Source organism: Miniopterus natalensis, chromosome 14, assembly GCF_054644295.1.
Source record: "Miniopterus natalensis isolate mMinNat1 chromosome 14, mMinNat1.hap1, whole genome shotgun sequence".
Classification (NCBI taxonomy): domain Eukaryota; kingdom Metazoa; phylum Chordata; class Mammalia; order Chiroptera; family Miniopteridae; genus Miniopterus; species Miniopterus natalensis.
The window spans coordinates 40669283-40696823 of NC_142094.1; the positions used below are offsets into that span (position 1 = coordinate 40669283).

A 27541-nucleotide genomic window follows, 5' to 3' on the forward strand; every position below is an offset into this window, starting at 1 on the left:
CCTGGTTCCTCCATGGGAAGTGGCATCAATGAGATGAGGCCCACCACCTCCCGGGCCAACTCCTTCCCCATTTCTCTTGTTCGCTCCCTTCTACCCCATGACAACCAGCAGGCTGAGTGTGAGCAAAACCATAGCTGGGCTAGAATAAATGTTTGTGTGCATTTGGTTTTGCATCCCTTAACCATTTCTTACCAGCAGGATTCAGGTTTTTAAATCTTTGGGAACCAGATTTGTCTTTCTGGTCCCTTCCATCGGCTCTGATGCTGCCTTTTCCCACTGTTACCACAGTGCTCTTCCACCTTGTTTGTGCCTCCTTTGAGTTCCTTAGAGTCCGCGATCTGACTTGTGTACCCCCTTCATCCTGCCTCCTCTCCTCTCCTGACACTTCTAGGTCTTAATGAGTCGGTGGGGGTGTCAGGACCCACTCTTCCCCAGTTGTCACTGAGAAAGATATATGAGGACTATGAAGACTTAGGTCTCATTGGTACCTGGCTCACCCTGTGAAGGCAAGTGCATTCATTCATGTAAAGAAAGCTACGCTGCCTGATAGAGGAACATGATGATCCAGTGGCTTCAGGAATGAAAAGTTTATTTTTCTGTCTCATGTAAGTCCCTGATGTGAACAGACCAGGCAAGAAGGGCAGCCCTGCTGCTTGCAGTTTTTCTGGGATCCAGTTCCTTTGGAGTCATTGCTGTATTACAGGACATTGTTGTCTGCATGGTTGAAGCTGGATTGCCACCATGCTTGGGTTCTGACCGGTGGAAGGGACATGAGAAGGTAGAGGACAAATTCCTGCTGTCCTTAGCCCAGGTCCTCTATGGCTCATGTCCCTACAGCTTACATTCCATTGGCAAGAACATAATTACTGGCCACCCTGAGTGCAAGGAAGGCTGGGAAATGTAGTCCAGCTGGGTTGCTGCTTGCCAAGGAGTGGAGAGAGGATTTGGGTAGACAACTAACAGTCTCACCACAAAAGACGGAGTATTTTCATTTGTGCATACTAAGAGACGAAGAATCTTTTTTTAAAAAAATATATCTTTATTGATTTCAGGGAGAGGAAAGGAGAGGGAGAGAGAGAGATAGAAACATCAATGATGAGAGAGTCACTGATTGAGCCCGCAACCCGGGCATGTGCCCTGATCGGGAACCGAGCCCCGATCTCCTGGATCCCAGGTCGACGCTCAACCGCTGAGCCATGCCCTGCCGGGTGAGAGACGAAGAATCTTTTCCTGCCAATAATATGCCCTCTCTCTTTGATAACTTGCATACACTCCTCCCTCTTTGACAAACATCTGTGTGCCAGACTCAGTGCTGCACAAACTGTGTGAACCGGAAGCTGAGTAAGGCAGTATTCCTGCCTTGTAGCAACTCGGTGTAGTCTGGAGAGAGCAAGCATGGAGACCAGCCAGTCTGTTAGTGTCCAACATAGAGATTCTTTTGTTCTTGTGTGCAAGGCACTGTAGATAGAGAGCTAAAAGACCACTCATGCCCTCAATATGCTTGCAGTCATGTGGACTAGGAGATGGAAATGAAGTGGTAGGAACAGGGCTAGGTTGGGGAACTAGGAGGGCTTCACGGAAGAGGTGATGTTCAAGCTGGGTGCAGAGGGTTCAGTTTCAACAGGTGGAGGAGGCATGGAGACTTGGAATCCTTGGTGAGCTGGTGGTGGGGTGAGCTGTGGTCATAGAGAGAGAGAGTGAGAGAGATGTCTGCGTGGCTCACTCCTTGCTCTGTTCTGGCCTCTGCTCCTGTCTCCTTGCACCTGCCTTCCCTGGCTGCGCGTTCTAAAATTGTGACCCCCTCTCATCAGTTTAGTTTTCTGCTTTATTTTTAGCATAACGCATAACCTGGCACATCTATATTGACTGTGCATCATCTGTCTCTTCCACTAGAGTGTAAGCTCCATGAGAGCAAGGTGTTTGCTTTGTAAGTACTGCAAATAGCAGTACTCAAATACCTGTTGAATGAATAAATGAATGAATAGAATTGTGCATTGAAGATTATATTTTTGGAATACTTTGATCTCCATGATAAGGATTTGGGCTTTTATTTTATAAGCAGTGGGGAGCCATGGAAGGTTTTTGAGCAGGGGAGTAACATAATCAGTTAAGGTTACTGGCAGCAGCAGGAAGATGAGTTAGAGTAGAGAGAGCGTACCCTTTCCCTGGCCCTAGCCCAGCTCCAAAGCAATGTAACCTTCAGCCTGATGCCCTCTTGTGCAGTGTTAAAACCTATTCCTGGGCACGGTCATTTTGTTTGGGGCCAAGCAGAGGATTCAGTCTCTGGCGAGTCTTTATCCCTGGCAATGGGGTGGATGTGAACTGACCTCTGCCTTTCTTTTGGGGGCCAAAGGGGGTCTTACAAGCACTCCTGGGCACTGCTGGTGGAAGTGAAAATTGATAGTCTTTTAGGAAAGCAACTTGGCAAAGGTACCAAGAACCTAAAAATTTCCCTAACTTTAACCTAGTAATTTCACAACCAGGACTTTATCATAGGGAAATAAGCCAAAACATGTGCAAAGCTTTAATGTACGAAGACTTCCATCCCAGTGTGAAAAATTAGAAATAATCTAAATGTGTGACTCAAGTACTTCTCAAATTCATCCCCACTAAAACTCTGCCTGCCATGTACTAGACACTCAATAATATCTGAGTCCAGGCCCCTATTTTCTCTCCTGTGCTGACACAGCAGTCTCCTAACTGGTCTTTCTGCCTCCAGTCTAAGCCCCTTAAACCCACCCTATACACGAATTCCAGAGTGAGCTATCAAAAATGCATGTTTTTCTATTGTTTCACTTTTTCAGGGGTCTCCCATCCCTTACGGGGTAGTGTCCATGCTGTTTCACAGTCCTAATGGCCCTCCATGACCTGTTCCCGCCTCCTTTTTGGCTCCATTTCTGACCACTTCCTGCCTTGCATTCTACACTCTAGCAGCATTGCTTGTGGTTCCCCAAAGTCCTCACCTCTGAGCACTGTTCACATTGTTTTCTCTACCTGTCTAAGCCCTGCTTATCACTTAGACTCCAAGCAGACTTTAGGACTTTCCACTGGCTGGGTGAGACCCCATTTCCTGTGTCCCCATGATTCTGTATATATTGCAGTTTTTACATTTGTACATTGATTTGTATTATCTCTTTATGTGTCTGTCTCCCTTAGTAGCTCTGACCTTGAGGGCCTGCCTTACTGATTTTGTGTCCCTGTTCCCCAGCACAGGGCCTGGTACATAGGAGAAGCCCCATATGTGTTTCTTGAATAAGTGAATGAGTGAATGGAGAGTGATGCAAGCTTTTTGTTATAGAGAAAGGTATCCTGTACAGTGCCCAGCACTGATTGATTCCTGATTCAATTCCTGATTCAAGATTGATCCCTGAGTCTGTCTCTAGGGGTGGAACCTGGGCTTCTGCATTTTTGTGGAGCTTCCACAGGTGAATCTGATGAACAGCAAAGGTTACAATAACTGGTCTGGCATTTCGCATCAGATTTAAATAAAACTAGGGCCCTGGCTGGTGTGGCTCAGTTGGTTGGGTGTTGGCTTATGCACTGAAGGGTTTGATTCCCAGTTGGGGCACATGCCCGGGTTGTAGGCTTGATCCCCAGTGGGGGGAATGCAGGAGGGAGCCAATTGATGTTTCTCTCTCTCTCTCCCCCTCTCCCTTCCTCTTTCTCTAGAAATCAATTTAAAAACAAAACAAAAAACAGGATCACGGACATACTAATGATGGCAGCTTGGGTTGTGCACACCATGTGTCCCAGCAGCATGTGTGTGCATTGAGAAGAACAGAAAGAAAAATCCTTCAATAGATCATATTGTTGGCTATTTTAGGTGATAGGATTTGGGTGACTTAACATTTTTTCTTTTTATGTTTGTGTTATGTACTTTTTCTCCATTTAGCCATATATCAACTTTTAAACAACTTAGGTAATGAAAAGAAGGGCAGCTGGACAAGGGAATCCTGATTGTGCTCGGTACAGCGGGTCCCCGGGGCCAGTCCCTAGGCTGCAGCCCTCAACCAGCCCCTGGGGCTGATCCTTTTTTTGGGTCTAGAATTTGACCCATTAGCCCTTTCTGAGCATCAGCATCCTGGTGGTCTGAGAAACTGCCAGTGACCAGCGACCTTGCACACTGCTGTAGACAATTTCTAGGCTCCAAGTAGGCTGCTTTGTGGTTTCCAAATCCCGGATGAGGAATGTGATGGGATTTCAGTAAGAATTTGCCACTACAAGGTATTCTCCCATTGGGTCCAGAACAGAACAGCTGAGCTGAGTGGGATGAGGGGTGGGGCCACAGACCTAGGGGCCAAGGCCAGAGGGGCACTGTGACACTGGGGGCTGGGTAGCCAGCCAACTGGCAGGCATGAGTTGGGGAGGGGCAGTGAAGTGGGACACTGAGGGTTAGAAAGGTGGACAGGTGGGGAGCAAGTGGCAGGGGACTGACCCGGTGGAAAGCAGCCAGCCGGAGGGAGCATCTGAGCGAAGTTGTTCTCGGTCCCTGATCGCCAAACAGCTAGAGTTGTCATGGGGAGTAGGGGCTGGGGTGGGGGAGTATGTGCTTGCTTGTTTGTTGTTTAACGCCATCTTCCTCCAAAAACCTTTATGAGTCTTTTTCCCTTTATGTTCCCTATCAGGGTGGTGAACGCTTTCTTTTCTTTAAAGCCTCATTGGTCCTTGTTCATGCCTCTATGGCCTTCATCACTTTCTGATTTTTTGTTCTTGTTTCGGGCATGTCTAGGGCCCTTCCAAGGCAGGACAGGGTCTCTTGAATCTTTCTGGTCTACATAGGCCATGGTTAGGTCAGGAAAGGTGGCAGAGGGCTTTGCATCACTTTCCTAGCTGGAAAGGTCAAGGCCAGTGCTAGAGCAGGGAGGGCTCTGCTCCTGGCCTTGTGGCTGGCTTCAGCCTGGTGCTTCCCTGGGTCACCAAGACGACGAGCTCGAGATGCTCACTCACAAGCAGATTGCATCCTGCCTCGGGGCTGCCAGCCTCAGCAGTTCTTGACTTCCAGCTGAGTTGAAACTGATAGGATGAAGCCTTTCCCAGCAGCCAGGAGCCAAGCCCACAGGGCTCCCTCCCTGTCCCTTTGGTGGCTGTCCTGAAAACAGATACCTTATGCTGCACTGGGTGTACCACCACCTCCTCCTGCCCACCACCCTACTGCCAAAGTCTGTGTGGATTCATGGTGGGGAGGAGGCTTGGAGCAAAACTGGTGGTCTCCTAGTACATAGCTATCAGCCAGCTGCATCCTGTCAGCAAGGGATCCTTCCAGGGCCTTGCTTTCTCCTGGGTTTCTTCGCTCTGGAGCCTACCTTTCTCCCGTGCTCCAGGTGTGGGGGATGGTAAGGATGCTGCTCCTACTTGGCCTCAGGCTGGGGGAGTGCACCTGAGAGAAGGAGACCTGACCTGTCTGCCCTGCCCCCTCGCAGCCTCCTCCCCCTAAGTCTGACTCAGCTCTTGCTTGACACAGATCTTAAGCTCTTGTCAGGCTGGTCTCAGGGAAGGCAGGTGATGTGGCCCATGGCCCAGCTGCCCCAGACGGCAGCCCTGCAGCCTTCTACTCTGGAAAACCCTGCAGCCTTTCCTGGCCACTCAGCTTTCTGCCTTCCCCTGAGGCAAAGACCTAAGGATGGCTCTACTAGGAGGTCAGCTGTTATCTGCTTTTGGGCAGGTCCTCTCCATTGCCCCCTTTCCCATTCTTACCTTCACCTCTTTCCAAGAGACCTGAGTTTTCACTCCCCCACCCCCGTGATCCTTTCTTTGGTTCCTTCTCTTAGCCTTTATTGAGCACCTGTTGTGTGCCAGGCACTGACTGGCCTGAGCCCTGGGGCTCCTGAGATGGGTAAGGACCGGCCCAGCTCTTAGAGCTGCTTGTGGTACAATTCATTCAGAGCAGCTCAAATGGGAGTATTATTGGATCCAGGACAATTAGAAAGGGTCTTTCTTTAGAGACGCCTTATGCGTAGAAGACACCCAGTGTCCTGGTAGGTGAGCTGTTTCAGCCTCATCATGACAGAGATCTCTTATTGCCTTCCCCTGTGAGGTTCGTAAAGTTTTCTATGAAACCACATTTAAACAAAAGCTTAAGGAACACACGGTTATTTTTTTTTTTTTAAGTCCGTGCATGTATAAATATATATCCTAGAAAGTAAAAGGCCCATCACACAGCTCTAGTGGAAATACTGGTGTGTATTCCCCCCAGATTTTTTACTCACAGATGTTGTAAATTTGGGTTCATATGTAGCTGCCTGTTTTTTTGGGAAGCACGTAGCCTCCATGGGCCACCGTCTGACCTCTGACAGTTACTCCAGCCATAGACCCCTGCCCAGAACAGAAATGGTGTCAAGTTCACAGTCCTTCTTGCTCCCCTTACCCCCCAAATTGCACCAAGTCAGCATCTGAAGCCCAGCATTGAAAGCCTTTGATGGCCAGGATTTCAGCTGCCTCCCACCACTCTCTGCCCTTGTGTCCCAGGCTCCTGTTTCGTGGTAGAGGAGGACTGTGTGGGCAGTGGGGAAATCTCACCTGGGTCTAGAGACTGGGGACCTCTGGGTTTTCCCACCCATTCTTCCTCCCTCTGGCCATATCTCTCAGCTCCTCTGTTCCTGCCCCTTCGTCTGGCTTCCAGAAACTGAGTCACAGAGACATCCAAACCTTCCAGGTTGACCAAAACATATTTTCTGGGCTGATATTCTATCAGCTCAGTGTGAACCACTAGTTTCCATATGCTGATCAGAAGCTTTAATTGACAGATATGTCTTAGCATTTCTATTTAAAAAATTATAACCTAAATATAGTTGGAGAGAAATCCTTTTGAGACATGGGGGAGGGGAGAAGGTAATAAAAGATCTTTGTTATGACGAAATTTGGAGTTGCCCTTCAGTCCCCCAGTGGTGGCACAGATGTTTAGAATCAGAGCCGGTTAGCCAGGGCGGAGGAAACTAGAAAAAAAGAAATTAGGGCAGTCTTGTGGGGCCGCAGTTTGATTCAGAAATGACTTCTGCTCACCACATTTCAGACTTGTGTTCAAATATTTATGTTATCCTGGCTTTGTCAACAAAGAGTGAAGACCACTGTTTAGTAGGAATCCAGTAGGCCAGGGCAATGGGCACCCATCAGGCCTCTTGGGGTCCGGGTGGATTCATCGTCATCAGCCAGTCTTGCTGGCCTGCACTTGCTGTCCCAGCCTGATTCTAGGCCCTGCCTTTGAGCAACTGACATTCTAATGCAAGACAGAAAAACGAGCCAAAAAGCCACAGCAGAATTGTGATACATGTTACATAGGAGAAAAGGTTGGGGTGGGGGATAGGGGAGCCTACTTTAGTTAGGTTGGCAGGGAAGGCCTTTGAGGAGGTACTCTTTAAACCTTGAGACACACAGTAATTAAAATGTCATCCTCATTTTCCCAGGCCCCTGGAGTGCCTGGCAGGATCTTGAACACAGTGGGTGCTTAAGAATTGTGTTGACATGAATCTGGGCCATGACCCCTTTGTCTGGCCTCAGCACCCTGGGAGCCAGTAACCATCGCCCTCTCCTGCCTTAGAGCTCCCTAGCCCCACCTCCAGCTGTCATTTGACCGTGAAGAATTGGGTTACCTTGGGGGTGGGGTGGCAGGGTCCTGTGAACTTAGGGGTGGCCATCAGGGCTGCTTCCAGGACAAGCCAGAGTGCATCAGGGGCAGGATAGAGAGAAAGAGCAAGAGAGAGCGGGAACTGATGACCTCCAGACAACCTGGAGGCTCTGCATGTGACTGGACCTCTTGCGTCTGGATCCTCTATCAGGGAGGTTTTACCTCACATCCCCACCATTATCCCAGAGAGAATCTGAGGCCTGAGCTTGGAAGCTGCCGCTTCTAGCAGCAGCAGAAGCCAAAGTGGGGCAGGTCACTGTATATGGGGATGAGTGTAGGGCTTGCCCCAGCTTGCTCTCCCAGCCTGCTGGAGCCTGCTCATTTCCAGAGCCCTTGTCACACAGGGTCAGAGCTGGAAGTGGCACCTGTAGAGATGATCTAGTCAAGCTCCCGCCCACCCCTTTGGCAGATGCATAAACGAGGTCTGGTTAGTCAGGGTGTGAGCTCCCAATACAGGCTTACCTCGTTTTATTGCACTTCTTAGATATTGCCTTTTTTACAAATTGAAAGCAAGTCTGTCAACGCTATTTTCCCAACAGGCTCAAATGATAGTTAACATTTCTTAGCAAGAAAGTATTTTTAAAATTAAGGTATGTACAATTTTTTTAGACATAATGCTACTGCACACTTAATAGACTACAGTATAGTGTAAACAAAACTTTTATATGCACTAGGAAACCAAAAACCTTGTGTGATTTGCTTTATTGCAATATTTATCTTACTGCGGTGGTGTGGAACTGAACCTGCACTGTCTCTAAGGTGTGCCTTTCCACATACCTCTTCTCTAGTGTTTAGCAGTTTGCTTCTGAGTGTGTGTTGGGGGGTGTTCTTTGAGCAGTGTGTGTGTGGGGGGGGGAGGTTCTTTGAACAAAATTTGTATGTATCATTTATTTTTTTAAATGTGCCACAGAGTAACACATTATACTAGTTTCCTAAATTATGCATTCACGTCTAGTATTGTCAAAATAGTGAGTATAAACATACTATATCACAAAACCAAAAGGACCCCCGTGAATCATTTGTATGATTCAGCCCTGGCCCAGAGGCTGATGGAGCTTGTTGGTCAGGAACTTGCCATGTTCATCTGGGTGTCCAGGTGCCTGGCAGTGGGACATGGCTGTGTGAGACTGAGCAGATTCCACCTTAATAGGGCCCCCATGAGTGTATGAGAGTCTCTGTCCTTGAGGTCTCACAGCATTTTTTTAGCACAGAATCTCATAGCTCTGTATGTGTGTGTTTTGTGTTTGTGTTATCACACGTGTGGTTTGCCTTGCAGTATTGTGCAGGAGTGGTGAGCTTTTGGAGGGCAAGGATCTTGCCTTAGCTGTCTTGGTGCCCCTCACAAGCTCTGCACAGGTCTTTCCATGGGTATGTTTGAACTGAGTCTTAGCACTAGAAGGGACCCTGAATCCATTAATTTATTATTATTATTATTATTATTATTATTTTTAACATATCTTTATTGATTTCAGAGGGAGGAAGGGAGAGAGAGAGAGACAGCTAGAAACATCAATGATAAGAGAGTCATTGATCTGCTGCAGCCCGCAACCCGGGCATGTGCCCTGACCGGGAATCGAACCCCTATCTCCTGGATCCTAGGTCAATGCTCAGCCGCTGAGCCATGCCTGGCTAGGCTGAATCCATTAATTTAGCCTCCTCACTTTACAGATGGAAGCCCAGATGTGGAGCCTGGGGGAAATGACCTGCCCCAGGTCATAGGGGCTGAACCAGCCAGTCCTGGGCTTAGATGTCTGACCTTCATAGCTGAGTTGGGAGTTGTCCTGGAGGTGAAGGGTACCTGTTCCTGAGAGGCCTGGGTGGGCACTGTGGGTGGGAACTGAAGCTCACTTTGGAGCCTTTGGAGCCAGCTTTCAGGAAGGTGTCGGGAGGGGTAGGCATGTGATTGTTGCCCCTCCCCCATGCCCACCAGGCCCACTTTACCTGCCTCACATGGTACGTGGGCTTGTCTGAAAGCCATCACTATTTGCTTTGAAACAAGGGTTTTGCTGCTTAGAAAAGAGCTCCCCTGGCACTGGAGACCCTCTCCTTGTTTAGTTTGGGGGCCTGCCCTTGTGGCCTGGCTGGAGGGTAGAGATGTGCTGTGTGGGAGGACTAGGGGGCCCTGCCTTCCCTGCCCTCCAGGCAGATGCCATGGCTAACTCCTAGAGGCTGCTCAGGCCCTGTGAACTCCCTGCCCTCCCTATCCACCACCACCTTCACCTCAGGCGCAGCCAAAATAAACAGCTCTGGAAGAGGTTCCTGGGCAGTCCAAGGCCCTTCTACACAACCACCCCCAGTGGCACCCTGGAGGGCCATGCACAGCCAGCACCTTGGGCCATTTCCACCCCCTCTTCTGAAGGGCTGGCACCTTACATCTGGAACCTTCTCTGGGGAAGGGGGAGGGGCATGGAACTTCCAGGGTTGGGATCACTGCCTCTGGCTCCAGCAATCTGGATCCTGTTAAACTCCTGTGGAAGGGTAAGGAGGCCTCACTTTTTAAAATTTGCTTTTCTTTTTTTACTTTATATTTCACAGGAACTTCAAATAACTCAGCTAGGCTATACACAGACTAGGACCCAGTGTAAATGCTTGTGGATGGAAATGAAACTAGACCAAATGAGGCTCATTCATTGATTCATCTTAGAAATGCTTCATGAGCACCTGCTAGACTAGCTTCCATATACTGAGCACTTATGACCTTGACACTCAGGAGAGGTGGTATCTTGTGGGGGTTTCAGAGCCAGGCTGCCACCTAGCCATGTGACCTTCATATTAGGTGATGTAATACATATAAAGGTCTTAACAGTGTCTGGCATATGATAAGAACTTAATAAATGTTAGCCATTGTTAATATCATGATTATTACCATAGTTTTCATTGTAACCCTGCAGAGTAGTGACTTATTATCCCCATTTTCCAGATGAGGAAACTGAGGTTTTTAGAGGTTAAATAACATGCCCAAATCATTCAGTGGTAGAGCCAAGGTTCCAGTTCAGTCTGGAATCTGAGGCGTTGACAGCCTAACTGTAGTCCTTATCTGGTTCCAGGCTAGGGGTCAGGCATTCACATGCCAACACTAATGAGACCAGGTGCTGTCCTGAAGAGCCTACAGCCTGGTGTAGAGGCCCACACATACTCATGGGCATCAGTGAGTGAATTTCTGGAGGTACCACATGGGTTAGAGTCAAGCCAGGATGGGTAGGAGGCAGGGCAGGACTGGCAGCAATACCATGCTGCACGCAGGGCTGGTCGGCAGTGTTGCCAGCTAGGCCTTCCCTCCTGTGCTGGAGGCAGAACTGGTTCTGTGCCTGTCAACTGTATGTGTTTGTGTAGGAGGTGTCACCTCCTTCCCCCACCTCCCCATCTCTGGCCAGGGGGTTCTTTTCACTGTCCCAGGGAGGTGGCCTCCAGGACAAGAGCTGGGATAAGCACTGGGCTGGGAGTGAGAGCATCTAAAACCACTCACTGGATTCCTACCACTGCCCCCAGGTCCCTGAACCTCAGTGTCCTCATCTGTAAAGTGGGAGTAATAGTACTTGCCGCGCAGGGTTGTTGTAAGGATTAACTGGAATTATGTAAAAAACACACAACTCTTTATAATACTAATTCTCGCACTTATATTCCTAGTAATCATTACCATTTTTGAGCTCCTACTTTGTGCTTCACACATTACTGGGCAATTACATACAGTAATGCATATTGTGTAATCATCACAATAGTCCTTCCAGATGCTATTATTGCTCCCATTTAATTGATGTGGAAATTGAGGTCCAGAGACTCTGCAGCCTGGCGTAGAGGCCCACCTGTGAGGGGTGGAGTAGAACGTCAGACCCAGATCCTTTCTGATTCCAAAGCCACCTCTCTGTGTTCCAAACCTTCTGTGTTCCAAACCTTCCGAGTTCTGTCTCCCTCCCAGGTTCACCCCTCACTAGTAATCACTGGACCAGCCTCCGGCGGGTGTGGCTGTCAAGGAGCCAAGCTGAGTGAGGCGCTCCTGCTAGGCCAGCCACCCAGGCCTGGCAGCAGTGGGAGGCAGGGATGGAGAGATGGGCTTTACCTGCCCCCAGCCCCCGGTTGTGGTGAGAGCAGCAGGATTTCCTCCGTGCCAGTCTGGCAAGTAAGTTTTGTCTGCCTATGAGTCACACAGCACTATCATGAGTCAGGTTTTTCCCTTCTTCTTGCCCAGGGCAGCTGGGGAGGGGGTGGGGGTTTTCTTAGGAAATAGGGCCTCCTGCTCTCCCCCCCCCCTTGCCTTGGAGCTGCACATCTTGGCTCAGTCCTGAAGGAAGAGTCCTTCGTGTCCTTACTGGAAAGGGCGTCTGGGTGCTGGCCACACAGGCCTAAGAGATCAGGCCTTAGGCTGAGCAGAGTAGGGAGCGGAAGGGACCTCGTTGTTAGTAAGGAGAGTAAGGTGGCTAGTCCAGGGCTATCTGACTTCAAAGTTCCTGCTCTTGGCCTCTTGGCTTGAGTCCTTTCCCTCCTTTCTGCCAAAGAGGGGCTTAGCCCTATGTCCTTTGGACAGTGCAGCCAGGTTTCCCCAGGCACAGGTCTCCTGAGCTCTCTGCTTCTTGCCTTATGACCGGCCTGGCTGACAGCCTTGAAGGACTGTCCAGATGGCCAGCCTCAGTCAGGCCCAGGGTTCTCCCTGAGCATCCCCCTGAGTCAGGAAGGGGAAGGCCTGAGCCAGGCTCTCTCAGAGGCCTAATTAAACACAGCTGAAGCAGCCAGCTAGGGTAGGCAGCCTAGTTCCAGATCAGTGTGTCTTAGCCCTGGCCACACGTTAGAATCATCCAGAGAGCCTTTATACCCCTCTGATGCTCAGCCCATACCCCAGAGCAATTAAGTTAGAATCCCTGGGGGTAGGTGCCAAGCAACTGTGTTTTTTGGTATACCACACTGTATGGCCTCTTGAGAGCCCGCCCTCCTGGAGGTGACAGTCAAGTTGCAAGGACAGCACAATCTGAAGGGAACACATACATGTAACTCAAGTTGGCGTGGGATGCTCATGCCCCTCAAGGGAGAGGTGTGTGTGGGCACTGCCGGGAAGAGACCTTCGTCTGCATGCTAATGGATTGAGGGGGGCACCAGGCAATGCTTGGGAAGGAAACTAGCAAGGCCACTGGCCTGACAGGGCTGTGATTCACAGGCTGTAAGAAGGAAAGGGAAGGAATGAGTCAGGCACAGCTGCCTGTGAAGCTGGAGCCTGGCTTTGGAGGATAATGAACATGCTCAAATGAGTTCTCTGTTGATCCACAGACTGACTGTGTGGGTCCTGAGCTGTTCCACATGAAGAAGTGGGTAAGCCTTGAAAAGATGGGCTTCTAGATCTCATGTATATCAGGCATCTGAGTGCACTTTTTACTTGACTGAGGCACTTCTCACAGAAACTCCTGGAGCATTTCCATGTCTCTCTAAGGTGCAGTGAAGAGTGGCATTTGCGTTTGGCAGATGGGCTTAGAGAGGTTAAGTGCCATGGCCTGGGTCACACAGCAGGAGTCACATGGAACCAGACCTAGGTCTCTTGACTCCCAATTTCACCCCACTCAAGACACAGACCTGAATGACAGTAACTGAGGGCCAGCTACTAAGATGTGGACTATAAATGAGAGAATGTGGAGCCACAGCCAGGGGAAGGGTATGGGAACTTTTCTCACTCCAGCCCCAACAGTTCTGGGCAAACTTGCTGTCGTGTTTGCTGTGGAGGCAGAGGGATGGGTGCTGAGCAGACCCCACCTGGGCTGTGAGGTGAGTTAGGTTAGTTGGGAGGAGAGTGAAGGAAACAACAGGAGGGAATAGAGGTAGGAAATGTCAACCCTTGAAAGCAGCTGTGACTTGTGTTATTCCAGACAGCAGAGCCAGTGGATTCCAGGTCAGAATAGTAATGTTAATAATAACAATGGCAAAAACAATTTCAATGATAGTAATAAGTGCCTACTCTGTAGCAAGTATGGTGCTGGTGTGTGTGTCTTCAGATTGAGGAAGCGAGAGCCAGGTGAGGCTTGGTGCTAGGAGATTACACTTGGGTGTTAGGTTACTTGATTTATTGTATATAATCTTCTTGATCCTGTTAGTTAATTTAGTATATATGTAGATATCCTCAATGCTCCCAACCTCCCTAAGAAGTGAGCTGTTACTACTCGCTACTTCCCAGGAGAGGAGACTAGAAAGCTTAAGGCATTTACCCCCAAGGTCACTTAGCTGATTTATAATGAAGCTGATGTTTAAACCCAGCTCTGCCTGCCTCCAAAATCTGTTTCTCTGTTCTACTACCTGCTTCATAGCTAGTGCTCAGTGAAGGATGACTATAAGGCTATTAACTTTCTAACCACTTTATCCATCTAACAGTGAAATAAGCTTCCTCATGACATAGCAAGTGCCTCCCCCCAGAAGTGCCCACAGAGGCTGAATTGCCCCTGCAAGAGGGTGGTATGGGGTGAGAGGTTGGTCTCCATCACTGAGCCCCAAACCAGTCATGTGGAATTAGAATCTTGGGCTAGTGCCCCGTGTCTGTGTTTCTGTCAAACCCACAGGAGACCTGGGCACACTGTTGGGCCCAAGTGTCCTGGGAAGGCCCAGCTCATCCTATTCTTCCCTAGTGGGACCTGAAGGGTCAGGCAGACTCGTAACGTCTCCACTCTTGGTCATGCTGTGTGTTCTGCTTGCTGTTTTCCCACTGGCGTGTTCATCATCTCTGTGTCAAACTCCTAACATTCTAATATTCTAGTTATAATTCAGCTTTCACTGGCAATGGAGTGGTTTGATAGAATTTACCTCCTACCCCCAATACACACACACACAAACAGGCAAGGGCTGTGGTGTTTGGGACAGGTCACATCCCTTCTCAGAGCCTCAGTTTCCTCATCTGTAAAGTGAAGGGGCTAGGGTAAATGACTTTAATATCATTCCTGGCTTTAGGGATTCTGCCATACTCTGGGGCACCTGCCCTGATGGGGGTGGCATATATCTGAATGAAGTGCTGTGGCAGTTGACACCCAGTGGGACAGAGTCCTGGGTGTCAGAAGTCAGGCAGCTGGCTGCCAGGCTGGGACTGGCTTGGATCTTCCCCGCAGGGAGCCTCCTTGACAGCAGGCCTGTGGGAAGCACAGTGCCAGCGATGACCTGTCTCTCCTCCCTGGAGTCCTGAGGTAGCAAGGGGAGCTGGACAGATACTGGAGACCTTTCTAGCAACCTCTGGGGAGCTCTTGTTTTATTTATGAGCTGCCATCCTCCCTCTTCTGCCCCAGGAAAAGTGCTGGCCCTGTGCTGTGCAGCTGTGCAGGGAAGTGGGCATCCATCAAGCCCGCTTTTGTCCCTGTCAAACTCAACCTCACTTAACCCCTGCACCCTCCTGCACGGTGGAGAGATTAAGAGTTCTCTACAGCAGGAGTTTTCAAAGTTCCCAAATCACAGCAACTTTATGAGGAAGAGAAAAAAAGACGCTAACCCTTCATTCTTTTAATTGCATACTGGTAAGCATTATTGACTTGACATGATTGCTAATTACAATAGCTACTGTCTTTTAAGCCTTGAGCAGAGTAGTCTCTGTAATCCTTACAGCAGTCCGTGAGGTGGGACCTCCGTCCTCTTTGCAGATGGGAACAATGAGGCTCAGAATGGTTCCGTCATCCACCCGCACCCACCCTCGCTCACGCAGGTGGTTGAAGCAACCCCCCGGCCTCCCTACCCAAATCCATCTCTGAAGCCCATGTATAAGTGAGTGTCCAGATTGGAGAGAGAGGCTACGCTAATGTGTCCCTTAACTCACAATTACCTGTGAAACTGCGTGTAATCAAGGTTCCCTCTAGAGCCGGTGACCCTGGAACTGTTCACATTCAGGTCAGGTCCTTGTTGCCCCTGGGAACAAACACATTGGTACCTGCGGAAGATGGGAATGTATTCATTATAAGAAAGGAGCAGGCTGTATTTTGTTGTTAATCCTCACCTGAAGGTGCTTCTCCATTGCTTTTCAGAGCGAGTGGAAGGAGGGAGGGAGGAGAAGAGAGAGAAACATCGATGTGAGAGAGACATGCATTGACTGGTTGCCTCCTGCACGCACCCCACGGGGCAGGGAGCGAACCCACAACCCAGGTATGTGCCCTTGACTGAGAGTGGAATCCATGACCCTTCGGTGCCCAGGGGGGCACTCTGACCACGGAGCCACACCGACCAGGGCTGTATTTTTTTTCTTTTTAAATTCATATTAACTTAAAACAAGGAGAAGTACAGGAATTTCCCAAACACCTGTGAGGTAGTATTCTCTCTCAGCCAGTCTCAGAAAGGAGCTAGCTGCTGGTTGTATGGCAGGTCAGATTTCAGCGTTGACCCTGAGGATTTGGGGGTTCTTTTGGGAGTAGAGATGAGACCAGGTCAGTTTTCAAGCAGGAAATAGGACAGGGGCAACTTGGCGAAGTCAGCTCAGGTCAGAGGAAGAGTTGGTCAGTGCCCAGCCTGGCATGCCACCTTTCACCCTGCCCAGCCACACATAGCTGGGGCCTTGGGAGGGAAGCACAGGGCAGATAGCAGCTGAAGTCCCTGCTCCCTGCAGTAAATGTGTGTGTTGTGTGCAAGCACAGAGAAAGCGCACACTGTCTCTGAGGTTCTGTGTGCCCCTTGTCCACACCCACAACCACCCAAGCAGGGGGCCTCTGGCTAGGTTTATTTTTCTTGGCTGCACTTCTGTCTCTCCAGTTGCCACGAAGGTTCCAGACCCTCACTGGGTGTGGTTGCTGACATCCCCTCCCCTCATCCTTCATAGGTTTCTTCACTGTACACCTCAGGGACTGCTTTTGTCCCTCCTAGACTTCCATCTCCACCCCCCCTTTTTTCCTCCCTCTCTTCCTTACAGGGATTTCTTCCAGGCAGCCACATCTGGTCTCTCTCCACCTCTGATCTCCCCTCTCCAGCTCTTCCTACTTTTCTTACACTGCCTGCTCACTTCATTCACTCCCTCACTCACTCATTCATCCGACAAACAGTTCTTGAGTTCTGCTGCATGCCAGACTTTGATCCTGTCTCCAGGATCCCAAAGATGAACTGGGGGTGGTCCCAGCCTCAGGGTGACAAACAAGATCATTGCACAGAGCTGCAGTTGCCCTGGGCTGGGTGTCATCACAGAGCCAAGTACAGAGCTCACAGAGGAGCCTGGAGTCGAGTCCTTCAGCCTGCCCTGGACCACCTGGGACCCTGCATGCCCCATGAGGGGATGCAGTTTAGGAAGCCTGGCTTGTCACTTAGCAACTGGCTCCACCTCTTTCCCTCCCTGAACTCAAGCTGGGCCAAAGGGAATGAATGGGGAAGAAGGGCCCACGCACTGTAGATGCCACATGGGGAGGCCCCAGCTGAGCAGAGCAGAGCCAGCACTTTTCCCTTCAAAGGCTACCTAGGCTCTGAGGGTCATCCTGGGCTAAGTCTAACTATAAATACCAGCTTCCTGAAGGGATTACCTGGGCTTCACTCCCCCTGGCTGCACTCTTCCCAGCTGGGCTGATCCTCCTAGGGCCTGCTATTCTTCCTGACCTCTTATCCCCTTTGCCAGGTGCCATCCTTCAGCCATACCTCTCAGCCTTCTGCATCCCAGAGGAGGCGACCAGGGCAGGAGGGGAAGAGGAGTGAATGGAGTTTGCATCTTGGCCGACAGGCCCATGCAGCCCTGGTTGTTAGGATGGGCAGGCCCTTGTCCCTGCCTTCACTTCCCTGGAGCCTCATCTCTCACACCAGCTAGAGCAAGCCCAGACTTGTCACATAAACAGTACTTCTGGGGAGGACACTGTTGGCCCTATCCCTAGAGTAGGGGTCTGGGGATGGAGCTTGGTAACTGAGTGAAAACAGAGCTTAGGGATTGTTGCAGGTATAAATAGGGCTGTCTCCTGGCTTGGGTGGACTAATTGTCCTGGGAAATCTCTGATTCCCTTGGCTGGTCGTAGAATTAGTGTCACATCCCAGTGGCTCAGTCATGCCAGTCCCTGAAGCCACAATAAGGATCTCTTGGGTCCAAGATCAAGAAGTGAAGGGACTGCTTGACTTCTCCCTCATGCAGACTTTCCCTCTGCCCACTTCTGCTCTCAGTTGTAATTCCTCCTCCATGCTCTCCACCCCATTCACGGTGCCTTTGTCAGTTCCATTTTCAACTCAGCAGACAACTTGCTGAAAACCTGCACTGGGCCAGGTATGCTGTGAGGCCCTGGGATATTCAGAGGGAAGCAGCCAGGGCCTGTCGATTTCCATGGATTTTTGAGGATCCCCTCTTTTGTGTAGTCATTCTGAATTCAGCAGGTATTAGGAGTACAGGTACACACACTCACACGTGCACACATACAGACACACATACACGTGCACACATGCACGCTCAGAGATGCACACCAGCTCTAGGCAGGTTGGAGAGGATGTTCAGTGTTCTCTCTCCCACTCTCCTTTCAGTGCCCTCCCCTGGGGATGGAATGGCCAGACACCACTCATTATCGAGGCCACACCGCAGCGCCTCCCGTCATTATCCTCCCCCGCCCCAGCCCGCGTGCCCTCTGCTGTCTTCCCTCTTTACTCTCCAAATCTGCTCTCAGCAACCACTTTGGAGGTGAGCTGTTGAACGAACTTACGTTAACGTGTGGATGAGCCTGCCATTTCCGCTTCTGCTTTGCTGTGTTTACAAGGGGGGTTTTTCAGCCAGAATCTTTACATACCCCAGCCCAGCCCCTACGACTCCAGGTCAGTGAGTATGTGTGGGCCCTGGGAATCTGCCATTTTAACCGGCACTCCAGGAGACCTTCATGCAGGTGGTAATGTGGACAACCCTTCGGGCCCCAGCTTTTGCCTTTATACTCAGAAACATACATTCTCTGCTCAGTCACAAATATCTTTGCTGTTCCTTACCCATCGCAATTACAGAAGCCCACCATTTTCGTAGGTGTTTTGTACCTCCCAGTACAGGTGTGTACCTTGACTACAAAATGATCTTTTGTTTTTTAAATCTCTCTTTTGTCAACTTCATTAGGGATAAGGACCATTTCTGTTACTCTGTCTTTGACCTGGAACTTATCTAGGACAGGTGGAGATGTAAGTAGAAGCCACTAGATGCTCCTCCTGCTGAAACCAGCAGAGCCTGTCCTGGCTCTGGACAGAGTCACTCAGAGATGCCAGCAACTGAAATCTTAGAGGCTGTTGACCTTGAGCTTTCCGGATCATCACCACCCTCAAACCCCCTAACTGGCTCTCCAAACTCTTCCTACTTTTTCATGGCTGCTCCCGGGGACTTTATGTACCCTTTTTTCTTGTTAGCAACTTTCATTGTATTATTCTTATTGTTAACAAATTATTAGTAATAAATTTGTTACTAACAATTAAATTATTAGTAACAAATGTTTGTTTTAGAAAACTTGGAAAATATAAGCCAAAAAAAATCCCTCCAAAACTTATAACTGCAATCAGATATAACCAGTTAACATTTTGGTGTAAATCCTTCCAGCCTTTTTAATATATGATTTTATATTCTTTTTTAGAAACAAAAGCTGTAGCACAAAGCACTTGCTGTTCTGTAACCTTTTTGTGCTGTATTCTGGACATCTCCTTATGTTACTCAGTATCCTTCCGCCCCACCACAGACCTTCTGCCAGGATGCACAGGTTTTACTTAGCCTTTCTCCCTGTGTGTGCAGTTTGATTGTTTCTAGCTTTCCCCTGTTTAAAACTGTTTAAAACTGTGCTGAGTTTAACACTTTTGTAGATGAAACTTCGCCACACACTTGTGATTATTTTCTTGGGATACATTCTTAGAAACCAAATAGCTGAGCCAGAGGGATGTACATTTTTAAGTTTGGGAGTACATTCTAAATGCCTTCCAGAAAGTTTGTACTGATTTGTTCAGTATATAAGAGTGTTCACACCCTTTCAAATGCCCGTATTTTATGACTCAACTAACCATAAAACATTCTTTTTAAGTAAATGAAATTTAAAATATTCATCATCAATTTGCTTTTATGTTTGGATAAAAAGCTTCCTTTTCTTTGTTTGTATCTGTACCTAACATTGTCAGCATCATAGTGTAGGGATCCAGACATTTTGGCATGTCTCTTACACATGCTTGTCTTGGGCCTGGAGAACTTTTGCTGGATATTTTTCTGCAGAATTGGACTCACTGATGAAGGGAGCCAGCACCTGGCCCAGAGGTGCTGCAGCTGCCCCCTGCTGGCTGCGATGTGCAGTGCTGCTGCCCTTTCCTTTATTTTAAAAAGATTTTTAAACTGATTTTTAGAGAGAGAGGAAGGGACAGAGAGAGAAAGGTCAGTGTGAGAGTGGGCTGCCTCCCGCACGCTCTCTCCCACCGGGAATCAAACCGGCAACCCCTAGTGCACAGGACAGTGCCCAACTAACTGAGCCACACAGGGTTTGAAAAAGGAAGGGCCTGCTTCCTTTTTCTGCATCAACCTCTCCCCTTCCCAGCATCACCACCCCATTCTAATATTTTCTAATATTTTTCAGCCTGAAAAGACCAGAGTACAGGATGAGGAATTTTTAAACCATTGTATCCTGGGTAGCGACAGATACTGTTAATACTTGGAGAGGCTCACTGGCATTGGGTCCATCCGTGGGTGAGAAGTGTGTCTATGACAGGAAGAGGGTGCTGCTGTCAATGTGAAAGGGAGGGGACTCTGAAGACGAGGTATTCGAGCAAAGCATCCTAAGGTACCTGTGGCCTCCTGAGATGAAGACTTTGAAAGGTGACACCACAAGGCTTTTTATTTTAAAGAGAGAATGAGATGTGTGCATACACAGTTACACTTCAGGTATCTTGGGGTCATCAGTCCAGCAACCTAATTGTTAGGAACAGAACCAAACCATGACAATTAAAGGGGGCGGGACCTGAGCAGGAGTGACAGATGTCCCGAAGCCTAGTCTCTTTCTTCTTTAGGAAGACTGTTTCTTAGAACTGGATGCTTTTGATCTCAGTGCTGACAAGCTTTCTAAACCCTCAGGAGATTAGGAGTTGCCCATTAGCTGGACCTAACCTCTATCCATAGGAGTAGCAGATAGACATAGATGGAAACCAGTAAGAGGTGACCTCTGGCAAAGAAGCAGGAAAGCTGTACAAATCAACTCGAAGTTAAGAAGCCCCCAAGGTTGGGGTCATTGAGTGGAGGGGCAGACATACTACACCTCAGAGGTCCCTGAAGGTGTCACTGCACAAAGACTGTGAATCCTACTGGATCAAAACTCTTGTTAGGGAGTCATTGGTACTAACGGACCAAAAAGAGGAGTCAGAAATCATGAAGCAGGATCCAGGCAGAAACACCTCTGGGTCAAACTTCCACACAAAAAATACGTGAATAAAGCTAATCTTCTGTTTCTCCAGTACCTCCTCTCTGTCTTTCACACTTAAGCGTTTGATTTTATCTGTTTTATGCTGTGTGTGTGTGTGTGTGTGTGTGTGTGTGTGTGTGTGTGTGTGTGTGTGTGTGTGTGTGTGTGTGTTTATGCTGTGTGTGTGTGTGTGTGTGTGTGTGTGTGTGTGTGTGTGTGTGTGGCTAGTGTGAGGTAGGGCTCTTGTTTAATGTGTTCTTATATGGAGACCCTTAGTCTCGAAACCATTCATCAGTTGTCCACATTAAGAAAGATCTTCCATGTTTCTCCTTTGCGGGTCATACAGAATACTTCCGATGCTAGTTGTGTGGGTGTTTTTCCCACACCAAGCAATTCTCCAATTCTCTGTGGACACCAACTGGTGTCCTACAATTCTCAATTCTCTTACTATGCAGAATTAGCACAGACTCCACAGGTTAACGGGCTCAGTCCCACAAGACTGCCTCCCTTCATATTACCCACAACTTCTTTTAAACTTGGCTACAAATTGGAGGTTCCCATGACCCCCTCCTTGGGTTTGATAATTTTTTGGAGCCTCTCAGAACCCAGGAAAACAGTTTACTTACTATTGCAAATTTATTACAAAGTATATTTTAAAGGGTACAAATGAACAGCCAGATGAAGAGATGCAGAGGGTGAGGATTGGAAGGGTCCTGAGCACAGGGACTTGGGGTGCACCACCCTCTCAGCACGTGGATGTGTTCCCCAGCCTGAAAGCTCTCCAAAGCCCATACTTTGGGGATTTTTGTGGAGGCTTCATAATGTAGACATCAATTATTAACTCAATTTACAGCCCCTTTCCCTGCTCTAGAGAATGGGAGGCACTGCTGAAAATTCCAAGCTTATCATGGCTTCATCTTTTTGGTGAGCAGCTCTCATCCAGGATCCCACCAAGAGTCTCCTCATTAAAACAAAGGTCACTTGTGTCACCTAGGAAATTCCAAGCAGTTTAGGAAGTCTGTATCAGACATTCCTATCACTCAGGAAATTACAAGGGTTTTAGGAGCTCAGTGTCAGGAACCGGGTCAAAGACAAAATACTAGCACAAACTGGGGACAGAGCCAATATATATATCTCTAATATTATTTCACATCCGTCACACACACAGACACACGCACACATGCACACCCCATCTGCAGTGTGCCTTCTTCCTGGAGGCACATTTCTGCATGTGCCTGGGTCTGTTCCCGGGCTCTTTATTCCATTCCACTGGCCTATTTGTATGTTCCTGTTCCAGTACTACACTCGCTGTAGCTTTATTATTAGTGTCGAAAATTGTAGTGTAAGTTTCCCCACCTCATTCTTCTCTAAGAGGATCACTGTTCTGTATAAACTTTAGAATCAGCTTGCCAAGTTCCTTGGGGGAAAAACGCCTTCCAGTTAGGAATTTTATTGGGATCTCATTAAAATAGATCAGTTTGGAGGAAAACAGGGACATTTTTATCATCTTGTTGAATACTACTTCATCCCCATTTTTCCTGTTGTATCCTCCGGAAATTCTGTTTGAAAATGTCAGACCACCTGCCCTGGCCGGGTGGCTCGGTTGGTTGGAGCATCATCCCGTACACCAAAAAGTTTCGGGTTTAATCCCTGCCAAGGCATGTACGGGGGGCAACTAATGCCCCTCTCCCTCTCCCTCCCTTTCTCTCTCTCTCTCTCTCTCTCTGTCTCAAAACCAGTTAAAAAAACCACATATCCTTGGGTGAAGATTTAAAAAGTATCAGACCATCTGAGTTTCAGTTATTATGTTTTTCATTTCTAGAAGTTTATATGGTTCTTTTAATTTCTGCTTGGTCATTCTTTATAATCTCTTTTTCCCTGTTTATATTTTAAAGCCTTTCTTATTTCTTAAACTCCGTATTTCACAATCCGTGTCCGAGAAATCCCGTATCTGAAACTTTTTGAGTCTGAGTCTTCTGTCTGCTGTTTTTGCTGGCTCTGGCTCATATTGCCTTCTTTCCTTGTATGTTGTGATTTTTTTTTTTTTACTGTGACCTTATTACTTCTTTCCCTTGAAACTTTATCTTGGGAATTCTTTGAGGCCTGGTTTGAAGTTGTTTTCCTACAAAGAGAATTTGCATTTCCTTCTGCTAACCCAGGGACACTGTAAATGAAATGTCTGCCCAAGAGTTTTCTGCCTGCACAGGTATCAGCCAACCCACTGGAGGGCCACTTGCAGATCAGTCTTACCTGAGGTGGAACCCCCACGCTGTCACTTACTGTGTGACCTCAGGCAAGCCAGGCTTTAGGAAACTGCCATCTCAGAGCTGAAGGCAGAAGGAGCCACAGGAGCGAGGTCTAAAGTACTTGGCTCCCACTCTAACTCAGCCCCTACAGAGAGACTGGACTAAAGCTGGGGCTACCGCTAGGCCACCCCCACTGGCTGGGGCAGGAAAGGGGGCTCCTCAGATGGAGAGAATGACATTCACTGCCTACCAGCTGTGTGAGAGAACCCCACGCAAGCACTTATTTATATACATTATCCCATTTCATCCTTGCAGTCGCCTTAGGTGGCAGGTATTATCCTTATTTCACAGATGATGGGACAGGCAGAGAGATTAAATGACTTTCCCGAGGTCACACAGTAAGTGACAGTGTGAGGGTTCCACCTCAGGTAAGACAATCCACAAGTGCCCTCCGGTGGGTTTGCCGATACCTGTGTGGGCAGAAAGCTGTTGGGCAGACATTTCATTTACCAATGTCCCTGGGTTAGCAGAAGGAAATGCAGATCCTTTTTGTAGGGAAGCAACGTCAGCCCGGCCGAGCGTGGCTCAGCGGCTGAGCTTCGACCTAGGATCCAGGCGATCAGGGTTCGATTCCCGGTCAGGGCATATGCCCAGGTTGCGGGCTGGATCCCCAGCAGGGGGCATGCAGGAGGCAGCCGATCAGTGACTCTCATCATTGATGTTTCTACCTCTCTCTTTCCCTCTCCCTTCCTCTCTATGAAATCAATAAACATATATTTTTAAAAAAACACTATATACTGGAACATGAATAACAAGACATTAAAATTGTTTATCATTTTAATCATGGGAATATACATCGACAGTAATATAAATGTGAAATAAACAGAAAGGTGTATATTGGCATGAGAACATTTTAAACCTTTTGTATCACATGAACATAAAATACTTAGTAATACAGACTCAACTCTAATGGGACAAGGGGGAAAGGAAGCAAATGGAAATGTGTCTCGGTGTCAATAGTGGTTACTTCTGAATGTGGTGGAACCCTTGAGTAATTTTTTCCACAGTGGCAGGATGGTATAGACAGTGGTCACAGGGTGGCCTTCGGAGTCAGAAAGTCTTGCCTGAAATTGGTACCTGCGCGGCCTTAGACAAACACCCAGCTCTCTGGGCGTTGGTTTCCCCCGTTGGGCTGTTTTGGGGACCGAATGAATGATGGGTCTAAAGTGCTAGCCTGCGGTTGGCACAGCTGGCTCCATAAATGTGGCAGTTATTATTTTTACACATCTGTATTCTTTCTAGATTTTAAAAATAGTGAACATGTACTACTTTATAATCAGTTAAAACTTAAACAACAGCAACAACAACAAGGACAGTATATGCTTTGCTGGTAGAAGTATTTTATGTCCCCAGGTTGGGTGTGTGCAGTTTCCAGTTTCTTCCTTGACTCCAAGGATGGGCGCAGAGACCTCCTAAATACTTAGGAGCCGCTGCAGGGGGGTCGGGGGGCCGGGCAGTGGGTCCTAGTCCTGCCTGGGCGGGGGAGGGCGAGCTGCAGCCCTGGTTTAGAGATGCTGAGCCTCTCCCTCTGCCCTGCCCAGGTCGCAATGAGCCCCTGAAGAAGGAGCGGCTGAAGTGGAAGAGCGACTACCCCATGACGGATGGGCAGCTGCGGAGCAAGCGGGATGAGTTCTGGGACACAGCCCCTGCCTTCGAGGGCCGCAAGGAGATCTGGGACGCCCTCAAGGCGGCCGCCTATGCCGCTGAGGCCAACGACCATGAGCTGGCCCAGGCCATCCTGGATGGAGCCAGCATCACCCTGCCACATGGTGAGCAGGCAGGGTGGGGGCTTGGTCCCCGATGGAGCCAGGGGTTCATCAGCACTGTTCAGGGTGGAGGAGAGCCGGTGGCCTGCCACACCGGGAGTTGCTACCCAAGCTTGTGGGTGGCGGGTGTGGCTATTTCTTGTTCATTTAGCAGCCCTTCTGAGCATGGACCAGGAGTGAGGACACAAAGGGAAGCGGGACACGGTTCCTGTTTGCCCAGTGAGGGAATGGAAGCACAAGCCAATCTCAAAGCACTGTGATGAGGGCAGGCTAAGGATTACTCAGGGCGCTTTGGGATCTCAGAACATCTGAGGTACCAACCTTCTGTTGGGTGTTTATGTGCTGGGCACTGAACTAGAAGCTTCTGCGTCACCTCATTTACATTCATAACAGCCTGTGGGGCTGTGTAAAGGGGGTAACAGGAGAATTCTGTGGAGTCTTAGACCTAGGTTTAACATGAGTGTCTTTGTTTCCCTGCTCTATGACCTTGAGCTAGGAGCTTCCCAAATTGAAAACCTCAGTGACTTTAAATGGGGGTACCTACCTCGTAGGCCGGTTATTAGGATTCAACGAGATACCATCACATCATTTAGTGTAGTCCTAGCACTTTGTAGGTGCTCAAGGCACAGGAAATATATTTTTACATGCAGTACATTGTACAAGCAAGGAAATTGGGGCCCACTAGGTATACCTCCTAGGTAAGACATGAGGAGCAGGGCCTGTGCCATTTCATCCATCCTTGTAACCTTAGCACCCGGCATATATGCTCAAGAAAGAGTTGTTGAATGAACAAATGGAAAGTTAAATAATTTGCCAGGGTTGTACAAAACAGTACCTAGTGGAGCCAGAATGCCAGCCCAGGTCTTCCTGACTCCACCTTGAGGTCCTCCCAGCTCACCCAGGAACACATGACTGTAGGTAGGGTGGGTTTGTGACTGTGGGGTGGCCGTGACAAGTGTATTAGTCTGCTTGGGCTGCTATAACAAAATACCACTGACTGAGTGGCTTATTAAACAGCAGAAATTTATTTCTCAGTTTTGGAGGCTGGGAAGCTCAATACCAAGGTGCCAGCTGAATCAGGTTTAGGCAAGAGCTCTTCCTGGCTTGTAGATGGCCATCTGCTTGCTATGTCCTTACATGGTGGAGAGAGAGGGGATGCACTCTTGGTGTCTCTTCTTATAAGGACACTAACTCTGTCAGGTCAGGGCCCCACCCAAATGACGTCATTTAACTTTAATTACTCTCTTATAGGCCCCTATCTCCACATACAGTGACATTGAGGATTAGAGCTTCAAAATATGGATTTTGTAGGGACATAATTCAGCCCCCAAGAACACTCTGACAAGCCCTGTCTTTCCCACAGGCACCCTCTGTGAATGCTATGATGAGCTGGGCAATCGCTACCAGCTGCCCATCTATTGCCTGTCGCCGCCCGTGAACCTGCTGCTGGAGCACACTGAGGAGGAGAGCGTGGAGCCCCCGGAGCCCACACCCAGCGTGCGCCGTGAGTTCCCACTGAAGGTGCGCCTCTCCACGGGCAAGGACGTGAGGCTCAGCGCCAGCCTGCCTGACACAGTGGGGCAGCTCAAGAGGCAGCTGCATGCCCAGGAGGGCATTGAGCCGTCCTGGCAGCGATGGTTCTTCTCTGGGAAGCTGCTCACAGACCGCACACGGCTCCAGGAAACCAAGATCCAGAAAGATTTTGTCATCCAGGTCATCATCAACCAGCCCCCACCGCCCCAGGACTGAGGAGCCCACGGACCCCTGGGAAGAGAGGCCAGGGAGGGCCTCTGTGGGGCTAAGAGGCCCCTGGGCTGTAGCACAGGCCCCCCTCACCCTGCTGCTGCCTTTGAGTGCTGATATTTTCTTCAGGGGCGCCTCCCCGCTGTATGGCTGCTGGGCAAGCCACAAAGGGACCCTGCCTCCCAGGGCCACCATGGGCCACCAGTGCCCGGCACCCAGGAAGCAGTGCTGCCACACAGGCCTTGCCAACCTTGTCAGAGAAAAAGAAAACTGGGGCCCTTCATCCTGCTTCTCCCACAGCAGGATTGAGCCATGAGGGCCAGCCCGGAGGCCCCTGAAGCCCAGATCTGTCATCTGGTGCCGCCAGCTGTGCTCACTCCGGTTTTCTGCTCAGGGTCTGAAGCAGCAGCTGTCTCCCTCCCCCGTCCCCACCCCCTGACTGCCCTGGGTACAGTGCCAGTGCCCTGGAGGGGAGGGGACCACTCATGAGCCCCAGGGGCAGGGAGCCTGAGGCCAGCCTCTGCCTCGCCCTGCCCCTAGCACAATTGGCAGAGATGAGGTGGTTGGCTGGACGGCTGGGCTGCTGTGGCAGGGGTCTGCACAGGGCCATCTCCTGGCTGTAACCCAAGCTGTGGGGTGTCTGCAGCCAGTCGGCCCCACAGTAGGTCCCTGTGTACAGACATATCTGCATATTTATCAATAAAGCCTTTTGCTCCTTCCTTCTCTCTTGCCTGGCTTTGATTTTGGGTTCCCCTGCAGCTCTGTGGAGCCCCAGGACCCAGTTCTGATGTGGGAGCAGGTGGGTGCACGGCCTCC

The 27541-nt window shown here is 49.2% G+C and overlaps 1 protein-coding gene across 1 annotated transcript; it reads left to right on the forward strand.

The window, feature by feature from the left end:
- The first annotated feature begins 12 nt into the window (after positions 1-12).
- Positions 13-27432, forward strand: UBTD1 (ubiquitin domain containing 1). The gene is made up of 3 exons (XM_087824081.1): positions 13-118; positions 24758-24985; positions 26346-27432. Exons 1-3 carry the CDS (start codon positions 13-15, stop codon positions 26729-26731), a joined length of 720 nt encoding a protein of 239 aa, XP_087680207.1. The 3' UTR covers positions 26732-27432.
- The last annotated feature ends 109 nt before the right edge of the window (positions 27433-27541 follow it).

What these genes read in the sequence shown, in the direction of transcription:
- UBTD1 (XM_087824081.1), top strand. Translation starts at nt 13, where the DNA reads ATGGGAAGTGGCATCAATGAGATGAGGCCCACCACCTCCCGGGCCAAC. An exon ending in TGACAACCAGCAGGCTGAGT is followed by an intron (nt 119 to 24,757) that starts GTGAGCAAAACC and finishes TGCCCTGCCCAG; the next exon opens with GTCGCAATGAGCCCCTGAAG. An exon ending in CAGCATCACCCTGCCACATG is followed by an intron (nt 24,986 to 26,345) that starts GTGAGCAGGCAG and finishes TCTTTCCCACAG; the next exon opens with GCACCCTCTGTGAATGCTAT.